The sequence below is a fragment of the Lepidochelys olivacea genome (genome assembly GCF_965140295.1).
Source record: "Lepidochelys olivacea isolate rLepOli2 genome assembly, chromosome: 7".
Classification (NCBI taxonomy): domain Eukaryota; kingdom Metazoa; phylum Chordata; order Testudines; family Cheloniidae; genus Lepidochelys; species Lepidochelys olivacea.
In genome coordinates, this window is record NC_140417.1 from 25,277,580 (window position 1) to 25,298,521 (window position 20,942).

The 20,942-nt window shown below is 39.9% G+C and overlaps 1 protein-coding gene across 1 annotated transcript; it reads left to right on the plus strand.

Moving 5' to 3' along the window:
• The first annotated feature begins 4,147 nt into the window (after positions 1-4,147).
• ARF4 (ARF GTPase 4) lies at positions 4,148-20,652 on the plus strand. Its single transcript, XM_084633490.1, has 6 exons — positions 4,148-4,462; positions 14,991-15,071; positions 15,453-15,562; positions 17,739-17,810; positions 18,331-18,456; positions 19,378-20,652. The coding sequence occupies exons 1-6, from the start codon at positions 4,396-4,398 to the stop codon at positions 19,462-19,464; spliced, it is 543 nt and encodes a 180-aa protein (XP_084489616.1). The 5' UTR covers positions 4,148-4,395; the 3' UTR covers positions 19,465-20,652.
• Positions 20,653-20,942: the final 290 nt, after the last annotated feature.

Here is a 20,942-nt window from a genome sequence, read left to right on the forward strand (position 1 = left end):
GACCATGGAGATTATTTCCTTGAATTCCAGTGTTTGTTTGGGAATGGGCAAGTCTCTGACTTCTCTGCAGAACCTAGGAGCACCCCAACTAGTGCAAGAACATGAGAGCCTTGGGGTCTGAAGGGAAGTAATTTTAGTGTTTCTTTGTTACTGTGCAGGGCATTTAACTCCCCTAAATTTAGCTGAGCATACAGCTTTCATGAGATTAAAGACTGAGTGATTTGAACAAGAGATGGGCATGGACTAAAGCCTCAGATCTGTGCACTGTAAAACTCTGAGGAAATCTGGACCTGGACTTCATTGGTTACTATCTCTACCTTGAACCAAAGCACCCACAGTACAGACAGAAGCCCACAGCAATAAATTAAAATAGATTTTTTTAGTTACAATTTTAAATTTTAAACAAATTTTAATTGTTTTAACTTTTAAAAAAATATTTTACCTTTGTTATTCAGAGCAGCATGATTTTAGATTTTTGCCCTTTATATTTGAACTTTAAGCCATGTCTGCGATTAGCACCTTGAATCACTACTGCTGGAGCATGTTCCTTCTGTCCTTAGGCAATATTTGCATTAACCTGCGAAGTGAAATGTTTGTATTAGAATAATTTTAAAATAAACTTTCTTCATTTAGTAATTTCTTGCTGCTACTTAAAAGCTCAATAAAGCTTGATTATTCTTCAAAGGTAAAAAATGTGCAACTACCCTATACTGTTTTCATTAGGGAATATTTACTGTAGTTACCCATTATATGAGCCTGTCATCGGAGATTGAGGTTCTTGATTTCATCTGTGATTTTTTACAAAATTCTTTTACCTCACAAGGCAGCTGTAAACTATTTAAATATTCAAAAATGGTAGCTTTAAAATGTTTCATAATGGAGGAAATTCCTGGAAGATGAGCTCTAAAACGTAAAGGGTGAAATCCTGGCCCAACTGAAGTCCATGCAAGTTTTGCCGTTGACTTCAGTGAGACCAGTATTTCATTCTAGATTTTCATCCTGCAATTTTAAATATATATAAACTAATGTTTAAACATAGCTAATGTAGTTTTGCAGTGTATTAACAGGAGTGTCATATGAAAGACACAGGAGGGAATTGTTCTGGTCTGTTCAGTACTGGTGAAACTTCAGTTGAAGCACTATCTGTCTATCTCTGCCCTTTAGGCCTGGGTACCCTTCTGCTGTGACCCAACTCCCTACCCTGCTGTGGGTGCATCTGTGACTCTCTTCCCCCCTCCCCCCCCAACCAGGCCGGTACCTTCTCCCAACCAACTCTCTCTGCCTTTCTGTGTGGGTATGGAGCTAGTGGAAAACTGAATGGGCTCAAGTGAATGAGCTTGTGGGGGGTGGAGGACACCAAATGTCTCTGAAAGCCACTAGTGTGAGTAAATCGAGCTCCCAGTTGAGTTATGAGTTTTAGGTTTCAAGGATTCCTAGAAGTGAAGTCTTCTCCAAAAGCTAAAGCAGCCAGAAGAATGGCTGGCCAGCACAGATGCAGCAGGTGGTGAGGGAAGGGGGTCAGAGTATGGGAAAGTGAGGATGCTTAAAGAGATGAGGGAATTGAGGGTGGTGGGGCAGTGACATTACTCAGAGGTTGGGGAGAGGAGGTGGGAAGCAAGGAAGTTCCAGGGCATGGGCAATTCAGGATTCAAAAACAAAAGCGTTTCCCCATGATTTCTCCCTTGTACCTTTAAAAGGCCCAAGGTGCGAGGCTGCATCTGGGATTCAGCAAGGAAGTGTTGGGGATAAGCATCTGCATAGTTGTCCTGGAATTGCACTTTAGAAGTGGGAATGTGGTCACCAAAGAGACAGGCGAAGTAAAGTTGAGCAGAGATGCATGAGAAGAAAATGTGGGGGACCGGCCACATGCAGTTGGCAAAATGGCAGGACAAACAACGTAGAAAATCTGAGTGTAAAGCACAGAGAACCTGGAAAAGGTGAAAAATGTGGAAAGAGAGAGCCTGTTCCCTGTAGTCCTCTTTGTATGTGGAAAGAGCATCAACAACTCAGGAACATTGGAGGAACCTGATTGGAGATAAGAGGACCTAACACAATTAAGTGGCAACTGGTGGAGCAAGACCCTGGAGGCGGGGAAAGAGTCTGGGAGATCGCAGGACTCTGTGGGCATGGGGGTAGTCTGAGAATAAAAGGAGCTCAGAGGAAAAGAGATTATGAGACTGGAGGAGAGGAGCAATGTAGACACAAAATGGAGCAGGGGAGAAAGACAACGTGTGCGGGGGAGAGATTCATCAAGACAGTAGGAAAAGTGCAGAATAGACAGGGCTTACATTAGACTTGCTAGGACCCAGAGCAGAAACTAAGGAGGGGGACTCCCTACCCTGCCTCCTTAATGTGCTCACATATCTGCAATGTTTCTGAAGCCCAAGCCCTGCCACCTGGGGCTGAAGCCGAAGCCCGAGCCCTGCTATCCGGGACTGAAGCCGAAGGCTGAGCCCTGTGGTGTGGGGCCTGAGGTGATTGCCCTGCTTGCTAACCCCCTAACACCGGCGCTGAGTTTAGGAAGAGAAAAAGAAACAAAATAATGTGCTATACAAACTTACTTTTAAAATTTTGTTCATTTTGAATTTGATTTAATCATTACTGAAGAGTCAGATGTGTTTCATATACCCGCTGAGTAAATGTCTTTGTTATGTTATGGTCTTTTTACAACATGTAAAGGGAGCTCTAAAGACATGGACCTGGCTGCTGGGGAATACCTCAGCTGGAGGAGTGTTCTTGGGGTGCCAAAAAGCCAGTGTAAAAGCTCTCAGGTGTGGTATTGCCTCAATGACTCTTAGAGACTATTGGCAGCCAAGTGTAAATTAGAGGAGTCCTTAGATTTTCTTATTCATGTTAGGGCCAAGTACCAGAATGGGGGAGGCACAAAGGTAATACAAGGGCATCTTTGTCCCACTCTTTAATCCTGATGAAACAGAGGTTTGTTGGACCTAAAAATCAGGCCTAAATATGTCATTTTTAATTCATGAGTCAATACATGCTTAACATATGTTCCTTGGCTAAAACCTGCCCTATATATATCATTAAGGCTAAGATTTTGTCATGGCTATTTTTAGTAAAAGTTAGGGACAGGTCACAGGCAATAAACAAAAATTTACAGAAGCCATGACCTGTCTGTGACTTTTTCTACTGCGACTCTATGGTTTCCCCTGCCTCTATGGTGGCTGGGAACTGTGGGGTTCCCCCTCTGCCTGCAGCAGCTGGAAGCCTCTGCTCATGGCGCCTAGGAGGTGAAGGATGACCATATTTCCCAAAGAGAAAACGGGATACCCCTAGCCGCTCACCTGAGGCGTCCCCCTCCCCACCCACACAAGGCTGTTGCCCATAGTTGAAACCCTGAGGGCCTCCTCAGGATGCTGTCACCTGTCGCTGGAACCCTGTCAGGGTCCTGTCCCTGACATAAACATAGTCTTAGATAGCATATATTGATACAGGCAAAATATTTCTGCTCTAATTGGGAATATGGTTCAGTTGATTCAAGTCTAAGTCCTTGCACATTTGCTGCCTTGTGCCCTGGTTTGAGGTGTTCCTTATCTTCTCAGCAGTGCAACTATTTGGGTGCTGAGTAGGCTGACCAGATAGCAAGTGTCAAAAATTGGGACGGGGGGTAATAGGTGCCTATGTGAGAAAAAGACCCAGAAACCGGGATTGTCCCTCTAAAATCGGGACACCAGATCACCCTAGTGCTGAGTGTTAACCTGAGGGCAGCAGGATTAGTCTCTGTGAGAGACATGCTGCCAAACCCTTCTTCCCAGAAAGGGCGGCGGCTAGGGGGCCATGGGTTAGGCCCACACAACCCCACTGGGAGAGAGAATGAGCAGAGCCCCGAGCACGCTCTATAGGTGGCCGTGCATAACCACTGACACCCTGGGCCGCAGCCTAGGGTATGGAGACTACAGCCCCCAGCACGCAGTGCGGCGCAGAGAGAGACTACAGTTCCCAGCATGCCACGCTCTACTCAGGCCAAGAGAGGCAGGGAGCTTAGGAACCTGGGACTGCATCTCCCATCATGCCCTACGCCAACGAAATGAAGCTATCGAGGAGCACCTGGCGTATAGCACGCTGGGAGTTGTAGTCAGTCTCTGTTCGGAGGGTTTGTCCGGGTCAAGGGCGGGTGGTGGCGCTGCAGTGAGGATGTGGCGAGCATGACGTGATTTTGTCCGCGTTGGAGCTGGGGGCGGCCGTGGTGGCGAGCGTGACGTGGCAGAGAGCGAGCGAGGCTCCCCCGGACACAAGAGCAGCAGCAGTCGCCGCCGCCAGCAGTTGCTGGGCTGGGACCCCGCGGAGGGATCTGAAAGGAGAGACCGGCTTGGGGGTATAAACCGCTGCCGCGCACACACTCCGCCTGCTCGCCGCCGCCGCCCAGCCCGAGCCGCCATGGGCCTCACCATCTCCTCGCTCTTTTCACGTCTCTTCGGCAAGAAGCAGATGCGCATCCTCATGGGTAAGAGAGAGACCCCCGGACCCGCCCGGCCCTGCCTTCCGTCGCCTGAGGGATCCCGGCCTCTCGGGCCGCGCTCGCCGCATCCGCCGCCCCCTGCTTGCCGTTACTCGGCCTCTCTCGTGTAGACGCGGCTGGGCCCCTGCGGGGGGAGGGGGGATGTTCCGTGTGGCTGTTGGGGACGCTGTAGGAAGCGGCTTGGGGCTTGCGAGCCGCCTACACTGGCGCAGGACGGCGGGGCGGGAGGAAGCGTCTGTCTGTGTGCGCCCTTCAGGCCTGGGTACCCTCCTGCCGTGACCTGACCTCTTGCCCCGCCGTGGGTGCGTGTGTGTCTGTCTCCTCGGGCCTGCGCCTTCTCCCAGCCAGCTCCCGGCCTGTCTGCGTGGGCATGGGGCTAGTGGAAACTGAACGGCCTCAAGTGAATGAGCTTGGGTGGGTGGGAGGGAGGGGCTGTGTGCTCTTCCCTTTATTTTCTTTACCTACCCACCCCACAGTGCTGTTGGTGGGAGATTTTTAGTCTTTTTATTAGGAAAATGTCCTACACCCTGCTCCCACCCTCCCTGAGGCTTGTAGCCAAGGTAGGGGTTATTTAGCACCGTGTGTGTGCACGCGTGTGTGGGCCCACACACGATAAAATAAGCATAGACTGTAAAAAGAATGTGAAACTGTAACAGGTAAATGCCATATCTGATCATTTTGTGAAAGGATTTGATATTTGAGGAATGTCTCCTCAGTTCTAGGAGTTCACTGGATTTGCATGTGTCCCCACCCCCATCTCCTATGTGTGCATGCAAATCCAGTGAACTTGAATTAAAAAGATCTCCCTCAAAATCTATTCCCTTTACATATATTAAGTATCACCTTTACCTATCACAGTTTAAGCAATGTGGCTGTTTTGATCATGATGTGACAGGACCAAGTGTGCTAATGTATCCTAAGAGCTCCAGAATTTGACTGCTAAACAGAAAGCATTAATTTCCAGGAATTCAGCCATCTTTGCTCATTTTGTTCTGAGCAAGAATGTTGCCTTTAATCACAAATTCTGGTGTATCTTGCATATAGGATTATAAAAATACAAATTTTTGTATCTAGTTAGTTTTATTAGGCCACTGTCTGACCACAGTTACGTTGTGGCTCTTCTGAAATGTATTGTGTAACCAGTGGCACGGGAACATTTTTTACAGGGGGGGGTGCTGAAAGGTCGTGGTCCCCACCCCAAACTTGTTAGCTCACTACCCACTTACTCTTGTCCATGCCCCTGCATACCCCCAGAGGTGGGGGACACGGCCAGGGGTAAGAGGGCCAAGGCTGGGACCCTGCGTGTGGGGCTGGCGGCTGTCAGGACCCCAGGTGCAGGCCAGGAGCGGAGTGCTGGGCCGGTAGCCCTGGGATCCTGGGTGGGGGGTGGCTGACAGGACCTCGCATAAAAACTGGGGTGCACTCTAGTTCCTGCGCCTATGTGTGTAACAGTTCAAACCAAGCTGTATTCAATGTTTCCTTTCCTCCCATACCCAACTTTATACACTCCTTTTCCTACAATTGTCCAGCTAGGTGAATGGGGCTTTTTTCAGTGCCTATCAGTTGGTCTTTAATTAGCAGGAGGGGTTGCAGTTGAGTAATATAAAGAGAGCTTCTTGTACCATGGCTCAATCCATTGCCTTTGCCCTACATCAAACTTCTGTTGGCTAAAGAACTGAGAATGGAATTGGCTTCTAACTGTTGGCATATCAATTTGGGCCCTAAAAATGTTTGGATATGCATGAGAAACAAGAGGTAATAACCACCTCATGTGCTCTGCGTATGTATAGCAGACCTACTGACATCAAGAATAAATACCCACCCCAACCCTTGAAAATGATTCTGTATTCATAGGATATGAAAGCCAGTATACACCAGTTGACATTTCACCAACACTTGTGTAGCAGCTTTTTTTTTTTTTTGCAGTGCTTAAATTTGTTGATATTTTAATTACTTAAAATAAGAATTTAAACCTGAGATGACTGTATCCTTTAATGTAATTTTTGCCTCTCTATAAACAGCATAGTAAATATACAGTAAAAATCTTTTTTTAAGAGAACTACTAGCATGTCAAGCTGACTTCTCATATACAATTCTAAATGACTAGGTATGAAACCTTGGAAAAGATGGTTGTAAGGTAAATATTGACACTTGCAGCACTATTGTTTTTAATCTTGCAGAATGATGAGAATACAAGAACAAACTGTGTTCTTGAGACCATAATAGTTCATAGCACTTCAAACACTTTATCCGTAGTAATTAGTTCAGCTCTAACACAGATACAGACTAATAAGTCAGACCATCCAGTAGCTGTTTGGACAACATCAAATGAGGTTGGTTTTTTTTGTTTGTTTGTTTTTTTTGTTTTTTTTCCTGTCATGGTTTTTAAGGGTTTGACTACCCTACAAATACAAGTGGGTCAGGGGACATGGTTACTACATATTTTCATTATGTAGTATAGACAGAACCTGTTTAAGGTTTTAGCTTGGTTATGAAACCTGGTTAGATGCCTCTACACTACAAACAGTGTTATGACAAGCTCCTTTGAGACAGTTGTATTTGTAGTATGGAAGGAAGGAGATATTTGTAAGCAGGTGTCCACATCATAATTTGCACCCCTATTGGTATTTTCTCCTTATCTATTCAGTCTAAGTTTAAAAAGACTAAATTAGTTTCTGCCTCAAAAGTGATTTTGACTCAATTTTGGCACATGGGCTGGTCTGTGTGGTAGGAGGGTAGGATTTTTAATTGTTGCCACTTGTGTTTCAGATAGATATGATTTCAGTCTCCAGAGCTGTCAGTCTATTTCCTTTACCTGAGTGAAATTACTTTTTCTAAAAATAGATTTGTTTATTGTGTGTGCTAGAAAATAAACATTTGTTCAGTGTTTGTATGTAATATACTTCAAACACCATAATACTGACAGAAGTATTGCAAGCAACTTTCTTTTACTCTAATACTTCTGCAAAACACTAACTTTTACAGAGTTAATCCAGAGTCATGGCACATACTTCGTGTTTAGTTTTTAATACTTTGCACTTCATCACGTATTTTACAAGCTTACTAATTTTATGGTGTAAGCAAAGAACAAAATTTTTTAAAAAGATTAGGGCTATCAATTAATCACAGTTAACTCATGCGATTAACTCAAAAAAAGAAGTGTGATTAAAACTATTAATCACACTGTTGAACAATAGAATACTAATTGAAATTTATTAAATATTTTAGGATCTTTTTCTACATTTTTCAAATGTATCTATTTTGGTTACATCACAGAATACAAAGTGTACTGTGCTTGCTTTATATTATTTTTTGTTATAAATATGTGCACCGTTAAAATGATAAACAAAAGAAATAGTATTTTTCAATTCACCTAATATAAGTACTGTCTTGCAATCTCTTTATCATGAAATTGTTACTTACAAATATAGTGGGTTTTTTAGCATAACTGCACTTCAAAACAATGTAAAACTTTAGAACCTACAAGTCCGCTCAGTCCTACTTCTTGTACAGCCAATCACTAAGAGAAACAAGTTTGTTTTACATTTATGGGAGGTAATGCTGCCTGCTTCTTCTTTACCGTGTCACCTGAAAGTGAAAACAGGCATTTGCTTGACACCTGTTGTAGCTGGCATCGCAAGATATTTACATACCAGTTCCACTAAAGATTCATATGCCTCTTCATGCTTCGGCCATCATTCCAGAGGACATGCTTCCATGATGATGATGCTCGTTAAAAAAAAAAATGCATTTTATTAAATGTGTGACTGAACTCCTTGGGGGGAGAATTGTATGTCTCCTGCTCTGTTTTACTCGCATTCTGCCATATATTTCATGTTATAGCAGTCTCGGATGGTGACCCAGCACACGTTCATTTTAAGAACACTTTCTCTGCAAATTTGACAAATTTCAAAGAAGATGCCAATGTGAAACTTCTAAAGATAGCTACAGCACTCGACCCAAAGTTTAAGAATCTGAAGTGCCTTCCAAAATCTGAGAGGGATGAGGTGTGGAACATGCTTTCAGAAGTCTTAAAAGAGTAACACTCCAATGCGGAAACTACAGAATCCTAACCACCAAAAAAGAAAATCAACCTTCTGCAGTTGGCATCTGATTCAGATTATGAAAATGAACATGTGTCGTTCCACACTGTTTTGGATTGTTATTGAGCAGAACCTGTCATCAGCATGGACGCACGTCCTCTGCAATGGTAGTTGAAGCATCAAGGGACATAAACTTTAGCGCATCTGGCACGTAAATATCTTGCGGCATCGGCTACCACAGTGTCATGCGAACGCCTGTTCTCAATTTCAGGTGACACTGTAAATAAGAAGTGGGCAGCATTATCTTCTGCAAATGTAAACAAACCTATTTGAGCGATTAGCTGAACAAGAAGTAGGACTGATTGGACTTGTAGGCTCTAAAGTTGGACAATGTAGAAAAAACCAAAAATATTTAAATAAATGGTATTCTATTATTGTTTAATCACGCTGTTAACTTTTTAAAATCGCTTGCCAGCCCTAAAAAAGATATAATAATCTCCTAATGGCAACCCCTAACTAAATTTATGATTAGGAGGATAATAGTCAATAGTGCATTATGTCACAAGTGGATTTACAAAGCTGCTTAAAAATCATAATTGCCTCATAGATAAATATTCATACTTTGCATATTTATATATCTCTATATTTTAAAGGGCTGACCAACCATTTATATTCTTGTGTGTGAGGAAGAGAAAGCACAGTTCCAACTCTATTTTACAGATACGGGGTTAGAGTTCAGATATTCCTTGGTCCCAGTGTTACTTTTAGTCCATAGTCCAGGGTCTTTCAGTAACGTTAATATATACCCATGTTTTTCTTCATATTGCACCTTGCAGAATCATAATTATATCATGTCACTATATTCATCAGCTGTTAGTATGGCTATGCAACTATCTATGATCTCTGAGACAATAGATTGCTAAAACATCCATCTTCCGAGAGGCATATTAGCTTTTCAAATATTAAGCTGCTAAGTAACAGGGAAACAGACTATCTTATTAACTTTGGCTATTTCAAACACAAGGACAATTGCTTTTGGGGATTTTGGGAATCCCACCTGTGTGGTTGAATAGTAACAAACCTGTAACTTACCAAAAAACACAACCCACAAACCTATAAATAGCCATATTAACAAGCCTAGCCGCAAATCAAGGGCATGAACTGTCTGTTTGTAACAGCCCCTGTAAAACATAATGAAGAAATTACAAGGTAGAACTTGTTTATATCAATGTTAAAATTAAAATTTCAGAATTTTTCTTATCTGTGAATATGAATCACAGATGATTCATATGAATATGAATTTGGAACATAGTTCCTGCTTCTTGGGAAATCTGAGTCTGGCTTCCACAGTGTATTGTTCTTGAATATATTCTATTTAAAAACCAATCCCTAAATTTTGTGGTTACTTGCGTAAAGCTTTGTTCATGTTTAGATCACAGGTATGCCATGTCTAGCTGGCTTAGGCTGGATTTAAAAAATGAAGAATTTACCCACAGGGCAAAACTACTATCTCTTTTAGGATATAGAATAGTAGAATGGTGTAAAATACAAAGTGGTGATAAAATCTTTTTGGAGGGCACTTAGCTTTAGGCAGTGGAATTTGGTTGGCTGAAAAGAACAGTCTGAGATTATTTTAACACTGAGTACATGTGAGTCTGTAGAGGGAACTGAGTGCAGATATATAGGCAGTTAGTTTAATGGCTTCTGAAATTTGCTTGTTCTGGAGAAAGGGCCAAAAATACCTTTGGAGAAATGCTTAAAGGAAGTAGAGGAAAATGTAACATTCCAACCAGACAGTTGTAAGTAAGCTATATAATTCTTTCAAACAGTTCAGAGGAGTTGCTTATCATGCATGCAACTATGAGAGCTGTAAATAAGTATGGTGCTAGCACTTATGCAGGTACCATGGGGATGTAAAGGTGACTAGCAGAGTGGAGTTCCTGGGAGAAGTGCACTGCAAGCCTGGGATTTATAAGTGACTTGAAGAAACTATAAGTAAAGTGGGGCGGGGTTCTTGAAATGGATAAAGTAGGTAGGCATTACAAAGATCAAATAGGTGCAAGGGCAAAGCTGTACCTGCCATGTGACCCTTAATTACTATCTGAATGGCTCTGTCTCAGGACTTCATAAACAACTGTCAACACACTTGTATTGTGTTGAGATTACATTAAACCTTAGTGGGAGAAAGAGCTAAAAGTTAATATTTCTGGAAAAGAATCCTTTCTCTTTCAGATTATTTTGCATCTTGGTTATATGTTTCTGATTTATGACTTGGTGTTGGGGAATGTCAGAGTTTTTTTTCATGTAAACTTGGGAGAGTTGTTGTTAATTGGAATTCTTAACTATCACCTTTTGTGACAGACAGTTGACTTACCTATAATTTGATAGTCAGAGGACAAGTTTAAAAATATACTCATCAAATGTAAAAATCCTATAAATCAAATGTGGTGGTAAATACGTTTCAGTCTCTTAGGAGAATAAGAACAATTGCAAATGGTGGGACTGAATAATTTGTTTTAGAAAGCTGAATACTGAAGCACTCTTAAGAAATTGGCACATGGTAACATGTAAATTGCCAATTTTTTTAGTAAAAAAATATGCATATTAGCTGAAATATATAGTAAATCATAACTGTTCAAATTATGTGATTTTGATACTCTTAAAAGTTATTTAAAAATCTAAAAGGGGAATAATTTATTTGCAGCTTGTAATAAGGAAGTTTGAGGACAGGGGTTGGCTGTATTGGTGAGGGGGCTGGCAATAATGCAAACTTTTAGACTTCTAGCTTTGCTAAACTGATAATAATCCAATAAAACTTCTTGGCATTTGAACTGGGAATCTGTTTTACTGCCATATTGTGATTTCTTTTGTATTCATGTAAATGCTTATATTTTCACCGTGAAAGTTCCTGGAAGTCTTAAGTCCTTTGTTCAAAGACTTGCAGGTAAGGCCTGTTCTTGGTGTTGAGTATTTCTCTCCTAGTATGCTACAGAGCATTTTTCATCATGGTTGGTTATCTTTCACACGTGTGAGCATACAAGATTCCTTCTTGACAGTCCAGTATTGCCAACTCCAAGAACTTACATAAAGAGTAGGTACTCACAAAAGAATGATCTTGTTGTAAATCATGAGACTTTGAAAATGTTGAGTTTGATTTATTTGCCATCTGGGTTTTGAGTCTTTAGGATACAAGTGGGTCACATTTTTAAAGTTTTTTATTATTTTTCTGCTACTGTAAGAGCTGGAAACTTTTTTTTTTTTTTTTTAAGATGAGTTGATGTTATCCCATAATCATATAACTGAGTTTGGGTTTACAAAAAAAAACCCCCTGCATTTCTTAAGTGAGCATTGGCATTTCCTGACCACTGAGTTTAGCTTCTTGTTTGTTTTCAAGGTTGTCAAACTTACTGATGTTACAGTTTTTGACAGGTTTCAGAGTAACAGCCGTGTTAGTCTGTGTTCGCAAAAAGAAAAGGAGTACTTGTGGCACTCATTGGATGAAGTGAGCTGTAGCTCACGAAAGCTTATGCTCAAATAAATTGGTTCGTCTCTAAGGTGCCACAAGTACTCCTATAGTTTTTGAGGAATTCAAGTATATATTTTGAACTGGTTAACCTTCTCTGCATAATCTTAATTTTCATGGAGTAAATTCCATCTTTTCTGTTATATTAAGGCTTCAAGAGGCAGTCAAGTATTATGCTTGTTTCATATGTGGCTTCTCTGAAGGTCCAGGCATCTTCTCTTCCATTTCGAAATGCTCAGTAAAGTGGCTGAGGTCTGAACATCTGTTTGTACTGCAATTTAAAGACCTGCGTCTGGCTCAGGTCAGTTGGCTCAGGCTCATGAGGCTTGGGCTCATGGGGCTATAAAACTGCAGTGTAAATATCCAGCCTTGGGCTGGAGCCAGCAGTCTGGGACCCTGTGAGGGGGTAGGGTCCTAGGCTCTAGCCTGAGGCTGGACATCTACACTGCAGTTTTATAGCCCTGCAGCCCAAGCCCCATGATTCATACCCGCTGTGGGTATTTAATTGCAATGTAGACATACGCTGAGAGGTCAGTCTTGGACAGCGATACCTTGGGTTATTAGTCATTATTTCGGTACAGGTGATAGATTTGAAGAATTGACAGTTGCTCCTTTATAGAGTCCCCCTTTGAATATTACCCAACACTTCACTGTTGTAGGAAAAATGCTGAAACAATATTGGCAATTTTAAACTTTGCAAGTTCATAGAACTATTTCAGTGCAACCTACTATTGTAGCTAATCATCTAGAGGAATGGATGGGGTGGAATATTGGCAGTCTGAAGGGCAAGCATTTAGAAATCACAAAGACACATTTAGAGAGCTCTTAAAATGGAATTCTGAGAATTTTCTTTTACCTAAAGAAGTCTTTTTGACAAAAGTATAATACATGGCCTTTTGGCTTTACAGATTCCAAGATCAATGAAAGCAGTTGATTTTCTTAAATATTATCTTCTCAAACTGTAAATACATTAATTTGTATAATATCACTATTCATAAATGTCTAAAATACTGTAAGACGCTTATAGGGAGGTTTTGCAAATGGAAAATATACTGTAATTAAGCAGTTAGCATCCTTTGAGAAGGAAGAGGTTTTTAAGGGTCTGGTTTCATTCTGCATAAGTGGTTGAGTAATCTGAAATTACATTATATTACAACACTATGAAAACTGCCTTATTTATCAGTGTACAGCTTGATGTCAAACACCCCAATATGGAGTGTAGGACGGCTACAAAAATAGCAAGTAAGACATTAGTTCAAAACATGCTACAGTATTGGAGAATGGGTATAGTAATACAAGAAAAGGTTGCTGAGTATGCTGATACTACCAGAAAGAGTTTTGGTGTTTGTTTTTTATTTTTTAGTTCTCTCATTTTTGTTTGTTTGAGAAAAGTGTTCCCAAAGTTCTACTGAAAGCTCTGAGTTTCTCAAATGGTATTTTAATTAAAATGGTTGTTGCATTTACCCATTGAACACTCATTCTTGCAGTTTACTTCTTAAATAACATTTATTCATGGACATGTGCAGTAGGGTATAATACATTTCCAAATGTGTGTTGAACTGGTTTTCTGGGACAGAGTCTAAATTCTAATACTTCTCAAAATACGTATCAATCCACTCAGCTGACAGTATTTGGAAACACCATGATAGACTTCCAGATATTTATTTGCAAAAGCTGCTCCTCTTAAAGTTCTGTGGGTACATGTCCACTTAAAATACACACACATTTTTTAAATGTACAAATAGAAATAAATTAAAAATCAACTCAAAAAGGAAACAAACAAACCCCACATCACACCACAGTCTGCCTGGAAGGTCAACAAACTAGAGTTTTGTTGGAGCAGCAAGGAAACAAATTCCAGAGCAGAGTTCAGAAGTGGGGACTGTTAACCCGAACAGCCCAGTAGACTAGAATAGTGTATGGAGACATGTATTATGGGTAGCCATGACAAAACCACGTAGGGCTTCTATATAAAAAATAGTTTGCGTTGTTCCAGAAAGTAAATTGTTCAGTGTAGTCTGTGGATCACAGGTGTTATATGCTCTCCATATATGGAATGTCACTAAGGGCTTGTCTACATTACCGCTTGAGTTCATGTAACTTGCATCGCTCAGGGGTGTTATGTCACTCAACAGGGTGGCTTAAGTTACTTCGACCTTAAGTGGTGTCCATACTGTGCTATGTAAACAGGAGATGCTCTCCCACCGACATAGCTTCCGCCTCTCGTTGAGGTGGAGTAATTTATGCTGATAGAACACTTTCCTGTCGGCATAGCACGTCTTCCCCAGATACATTACAGTGGTGCAGCTGCACTGATGTAGTGAGGTAGTGTAAAATAGCTCTAAGTGAGCTGCTGCATTTCATGTTAGCTGAAACTTTGAAGTGGTCAAGAGTAGTCTCAGGTGGGGCATGCTGCAGTAGCCAGATCTGAAGGTAATAAAGGGATCAATAACAGACAAGGTCTGCATTTGAGAAGAAAGAAAGTAGCTTCCAATCTGATGCTGAATAAGTGAAGGAGGAGAGAGAACTTCTGGCTGCTGCCTAGAAAATATTGCAAGGCATGTCAAATACATGAAAACCTGCTAGAGCAAAACCTTTACATGTAAACTGCAAAGTTTGTTTAAAAACAAATGAAAACTCCTACTAGTCACTTACATGATGCCTGAAGAAGAAAGTTACATAGCTTTCTGATCATGTAAATGGAGAATGGAACTCTGGTATTAAACTTGAATTCTTAGCTGATTGGCTTCTGCCTCAAGTGATGGGTGGAGAAGGAAGGAAAGAAACATACTTGGTGAATCCACCTTTTTTTGGGGTGCTATTTAGGAACTTACCCGTTGCTCACTGAAAAGTGAATCCCCACCCTGTTGTTAAGTGGAATATTTGTCAAGAGCATGAATTAGTTAATACTGTGAAACTAAAATTAAACTTTATATATTTTTTTTAGTTGGTTTGGATGCTGCTGGTAAGACAACTATCCTGTATAAACTGAAGCTAGGAGAAATTGTCACCACAATTCCCACTATTGGTAAGAGAACTAATGATTGCTTCTCATTGAATTACTAATGTTAAATGTAATTGAACTACAGAATCATTCACTTTAAAATCCTCAATTCTCCTGAGGGAGAAAAGACCTAACTATTTTTCATTGTAGGACCTTTGTTTCAAGAGCTAGTTTGTGGGGTAGTGGGAGATACATGTTCCCCAGAATAGAAATTAGTATCGAGTTGGACTCTTAGTCCCAAATTTCATAAAATGAGAATTTCTTGATCATAACAAAAAAGAAAGTGTGTGTGTGTGTGTGTGTACACAAGACAGCTCATCTAGCTTTCTTTAGAAAGTAAAGTTGCTATTTTTAAGAGGACAACTGACAGATTTACTATTTAACCATTTTTTTCTTTCTTTTTAGGTTTTAATGTGGAAACAGTAGAATATAAAAACATTTGTTTCACAGTTTGGGATGTTGGTGGTCAAGATAAAATTAGACCTCTTTGGAGGCATTACTTTCAAAACACACAGGTATGAGTTCTGATGTTTTACAAGTAAAAAAATTTGCACATACGTTCATATTAAAATGAATACCACTGTGTACAGTATCTCCAGAAAATGGTCTGCCACCATTTCCATTTTCTTCTCATGAGTTGGTCCCCACCATATCTGCTGGAATTCTGAGGATCCTTGGCTTTTTTTTGTTTCTGTTTAGCTGGTGTACACTATATACTTTTGCCATCATAGCATTGTCAGTCAGGGATGTGAAGAGGTGTGATTCCTCTAGTGTATATACAGTTATACCAGCAAAACTGTATTTTTAGCAAATACTTGTTTTTTCTCTAAGGGGAAGGGGGAATTGTAATTTTACTATGCCAGTACAAGAATAGTTTTGCTGGTATAGTTGTATCCACACTAAGGCTTGGTCTACACTAGGGCGGGGGTGGTGGCGAGCAAGTCGGTCTAAGTTACGCAACTTCAGCTACGAAAATAGCGTAGCTGAAGTTGATGTACTTATAGCTACTTACCGTGGTGTCTTCACTGCGGTAGGTTGACTGCTGATGCTCCTCCGTCGACTCCGCCTATGCTTCTAGCCCTTGTGTGGAGTACCAGAGTTGACAGGAGGGCGCTTGGTGGTCGATTTATCACATCTTCACTAGATGCGATAAATTGACCCCTGCTGGATCGATCGCTCCAGAGTTAAGTGTAGACATGCCCTCGGATATATCCACGTTAGGAGCACTTTGCTGGTGCATTATACCAGAATTCCAATAGCAGTAAAGTACTCCTAGTGTAGACATAGCTTAATATAGTCTGACTGGGATAGACGGGATTCCCATGAGGGACCTGCCAGTGTTGCTCCTTGAAGTGCCAAAGGGTCACTGAGCTATGTGATGGACTTTCTCACCTCATTAAATTTGATGCTTTGTCTGCTAACCTCCTGAAACTGAAGAGGGACTTCAAGTAAAGAAGTAAGTTTAATGCCTAGCTGCCCTTGTAGGTATTTCTCTTTTAACCAAACTGAAGACAGATAAGATACATTTTTACTTGGAGTAGAATAAATATGTATTAAAAATGTGCATGTGAATATTCTATACAATATGCTTAAATACAAGTTCTGTTTATTGGGCTCCCTTTGCTTATAAAGTATCTAAAAATGTTCCTGGAAAACCGTTAATTGGGGTAGTGTTGCTGGTTGTTTGATGATCGGGGCAATGTCAAGTTCACTTCACTGCTTCTGTCATCACTGCAGGGGATTACAATGTGCTTTTTAGGTAGTTAGTGGAAAGACAAGTAATTTATCACATTTCTATACACCCCAGCATCAGAGGAGATTCATGCTTGTTGCTCTGCTTTGTGCAGGATTGTTGCCAGGAAACTTATGTCTGCAGTAGCACAGGCATGATCCTGGGGCATGTACAAATAGGAGTATGTGGTGGAATGTGACTAGACAAAGGGACTGGCACAGCGTATCAGTTGAGGACTAAAAATGTTATCCTACTTACATCTTCAGACCTACTATGGAAGCATCACCAGGGACCTTCAAAGTGGGAGAATCTGCTTCTTCAGAGGAGGGTAGGCTGGAACTGTAAGACTTAAAATCCCCACCTGAAGGAGTGGAAGGCAGTATGGAATAAGCTCTTTAAAAGAGAAATGTCAGTGTCGGAAGTGGTGTTAGGAACATTTGGTAAAACACATTTCTTAAAAACTAAATTATACTTAAAAGGGTTGAGAACGCTCAGCTTTATAGGATGGAGGACATTTTTAATAGTGTCTAGATAACGTGTCTTTGGTGCAATGGAACATATGAAAATAAGGAAAACTATCACAATTTGGCCAGTTATCTTTCCCTGAAATTCTGATATGCAGATTACAGTCTGGGAATTGTAGCCTTGTTTGTGTGTGGGGGTTTTGTTTTTTGTTTTTAAAACCTTTCTGTTTAAGTAGCCGAACTTAATTTTCACAGTGTATGTTCATGTCATGTCTGCGGATGACCTAGCTGACTGAAGAGTCTACCTCATGTAGTCCATGATCTTTCTCTGTATATGTTAATTAAAAGACTACTACTTTTTCAAACTTGCATTTCTTAGGGAGGGAGCAGCCAGAACTGTACTCCTTCACAATAATTCATGTAATCTTTTTCTTAGAACACCACTGTATGCTTAAGTTTTATGGCGACTTATCAAAGCTGCTTAACTTTTTGCAGGGTCTCATTTTTGTGGTAGATAGCAATGACAGAGAGAGAATTCAGGAAGCAGCAGAAGAACTGCAGAAAATGGTAAATATTAATATCTTTTGGAACAGAATTGACATCTTCTGTATTTACTTTACCAAGTCAGCTTTTCTGCAAATGGTGAATATGCCGGTTTTGCTGAAATTTCAAAACCCTTGCACCTTCAGGAAGTCTTAAAACGTGTATTGTAGACCTTTTTTCAAATAATTCATCACTACTTATCTAAAATTGTTTAGAACATGAGTGGACTCTGGTTGAGAACTACTAATGACTTCACCCAATTCCTTTGGGATGTAAAACCCAAAAGAAAAGTAATCTGTTGACATTGAGCTGTCGATACAAATTAGATCTAAACTGCTGTTTGAAACAATGTTGCTTTACCTACACTAGTGCAATTTGTACCATGGGTACTTGATGATCTCAATCAGAAGCTACTCACTGTGATTTCAAGAGTGAGAATGAAAAAGCTTGCAGCACTTTGTCCTTTATTTCTTAATTGCATCTCTAGATGCTTTTTACAGTAATTAAATGGAAAAATAACTAGCATGGTCTCTTATCCTGTTAGCTTCAGGAAGATGAGTTGCGAGATGCAGTGCTACTGCTTTTTGCGAACAAACAAGACTTGCCAAATGCCATGGCAATCAGTGAAATGACAGATAAACTAGGTCTTCAGTCTCTGCGTAACAGAACTGTAAGTACTAAAGTTTTAGTCAATTTTTTTGTAAGCAAATGTACTCTTTAAGTTTTAAGCTTTCATTTTTTTTGCCCCTCCTTGAAAAGATGTAATGTGTATTTGACATGCACAAAGTGTTATTTCTACAAAAGAGTGACGTATAAAATACAAACTCTGTAATCAAGAGCAAATAAAAGGCTTCATTATTCCTTTTTTAAATAGGAAGGTACAACCATTACAGACTATTGAATATTTTGGGGCATGTTTTAACTTTGTGTGTTGGCTTTACTCTACTCTTCTGTTTGTTCTTTTGAAGACAGACTGAGAATGGAATTGTGTCCAAGAGTTTTTAGGGAACAATCTATGATAAAAATGCCCTACAGGATATAAGGGAGGCTTCATCTACACACAACTTTTATTGGGGGCTTTTAAATCACTGTTTTATATAATTCCTCATTGCATTTTTTTGCATCACTTTACCTCTTCATGTTGACAGCTGTGGCTTATGTCATTATGAACTGGTTTTAAAAAGAGAGAGGTTAAATCATGTAGTAAAAATTCCTTACCTGTGACCTCAATAGCACCTGATTAAAACAAAGAATTTTAATTTACAAAAATTCTTTACATTTTACACTTTTTATTCATCTTCAGTTTCACTTTTGATTCTTGTGCACTAATATAATGTGTCAGTATTTGGGAGGTAGACATAGCAGGAGATTCTTCAAAACCCAATAGCTAATTTAAAATTTTTTCTTGAAAATATCTTCTCTTACTGTTAGGCTTTGGTGGTGGTGGTGTGAAATAAGTTTTGGAAAAACATACTTGTTGGGATCAAACTACATTATATCGTACCATAAGAATTACACCCTGGTAGTATGTAGGAATTCAGTATTTTAAAGTTCACATTTCATTTTATTTTATATTTTTGTTCCTTAACAGTGGTATGTCCAAGCGACCTGCGCTACACAAGGAACTGGTCTGTATGAGGGACTTGACTGGCTGTCAAATGAGCTCTCAAAACGCTAACTCAAACTGGATGACTTTCTCACCAGGGACATGTTTGATATAAGTGGTCTAGGCTTGTTACAACAAAATTAGTTTGCATCTTGGTTATTAAACAGTATCTGGAACGGGTTTGGGCAGGATATTACAGCGTTTCAACTTATTTTGTTGCCAATTATTGTTTACCAAGCTATATGTTGCAGAAGTAGCAATATGCTTGGGTTTAAAAAAAACAAACTCCTTAACTTGGAAAAAAGTGTATCTTCTGATTTTTACTTCCCTTGTTAGGTTAAATGCCTGAATATAGTTGTTGTGACACCTTTAAAATCTGTTTTGAATACATTTTGAGCCCCAATAAATTAAGTAATGTTTTTTAAAGATTTCCTCCCTGCTACTGATACTTAGTTTACTGATACCTTATTATTTCATTCCTCAGACAGTCTGCTGATTTAAAAATGTAGCATTCCATTTATATTTATTTCTCTCCCTTGCCAAAAAAAGACTTGTTCCAGCCCAAAAAATGCTCTAAAACACTATTCAGACCTACTGCACTAAGGAACATTTTATTAACCTTGGGTTCCATCAGCCCAACTTGCCTTTGTGTGAATTGGATTTGATGGGTAGCATAGTTCTGTGCTGGTTGCAAAGAGCTCACGTTGAGGTGGTTTTTAATATTCAGCAGATTGTCTTCCTTTATATTGTATCTTTTTATGTTGCATGTTGCTTTTGGTATCAGCCTGAATGTTTTCGCCCAGTGTATAATAGTTCTGCTGAAGTTTTACTGTTTATTGGTGAACATATCTTCATAAAGAAAAATTTTGGAAAAATCATCAAACTCAATGGATTAGTTTCTTCATAACCCACTTGGAATTATTCCTAATAAAATGATAAAATGTATAGTTTTGTGTATGCTCTTATTGAATCTTAAAATTGTGAAACTGATACGAACATTTGACAGTCTTATTCTTTTTTCCATAAATTGAGTTCTGTAGTTTGTGAACACAAATCTCAGATTTTCAATTTTCGAGGAAGGGTCCCTGAAGATGGGCAGGTAACTTGTATACAGTGCAGTAGGTAATTGTCATCAAGGCTTAAATAATTCTGTAAGTGTCTTTTTTTGAAGCTGTAAATCTAAAAATCCTTTTAAGATGTTCAGATATGAAAATACTAACAGTTAAAATTGTAATAAAACAAATACAAACTGCCCAAAAAGCATGCATGTCTGTTTCATAGTTGTATGCACAATGTGGGTTGCAGTAGCAAAGCAACAAACAAGTTCTGGTGGTGCTTGCATGAAAACTTGAACATCTATAGGGATTTATTCTGATGCTTTAGTAATGGTAGCAGCAACCTGTTTTGGAAAATCCAACCAAATCCATGGGAGCTTCACCAGGTCCTTCCTTGCTTCCTTTTTCTCTTTCCTCCTCCACCCGAGAGACCCATCTGAACTTTAGAGTAGCAGCTTGCGATGTAAAACAAATGAATTCTTGCTTGACTCCATT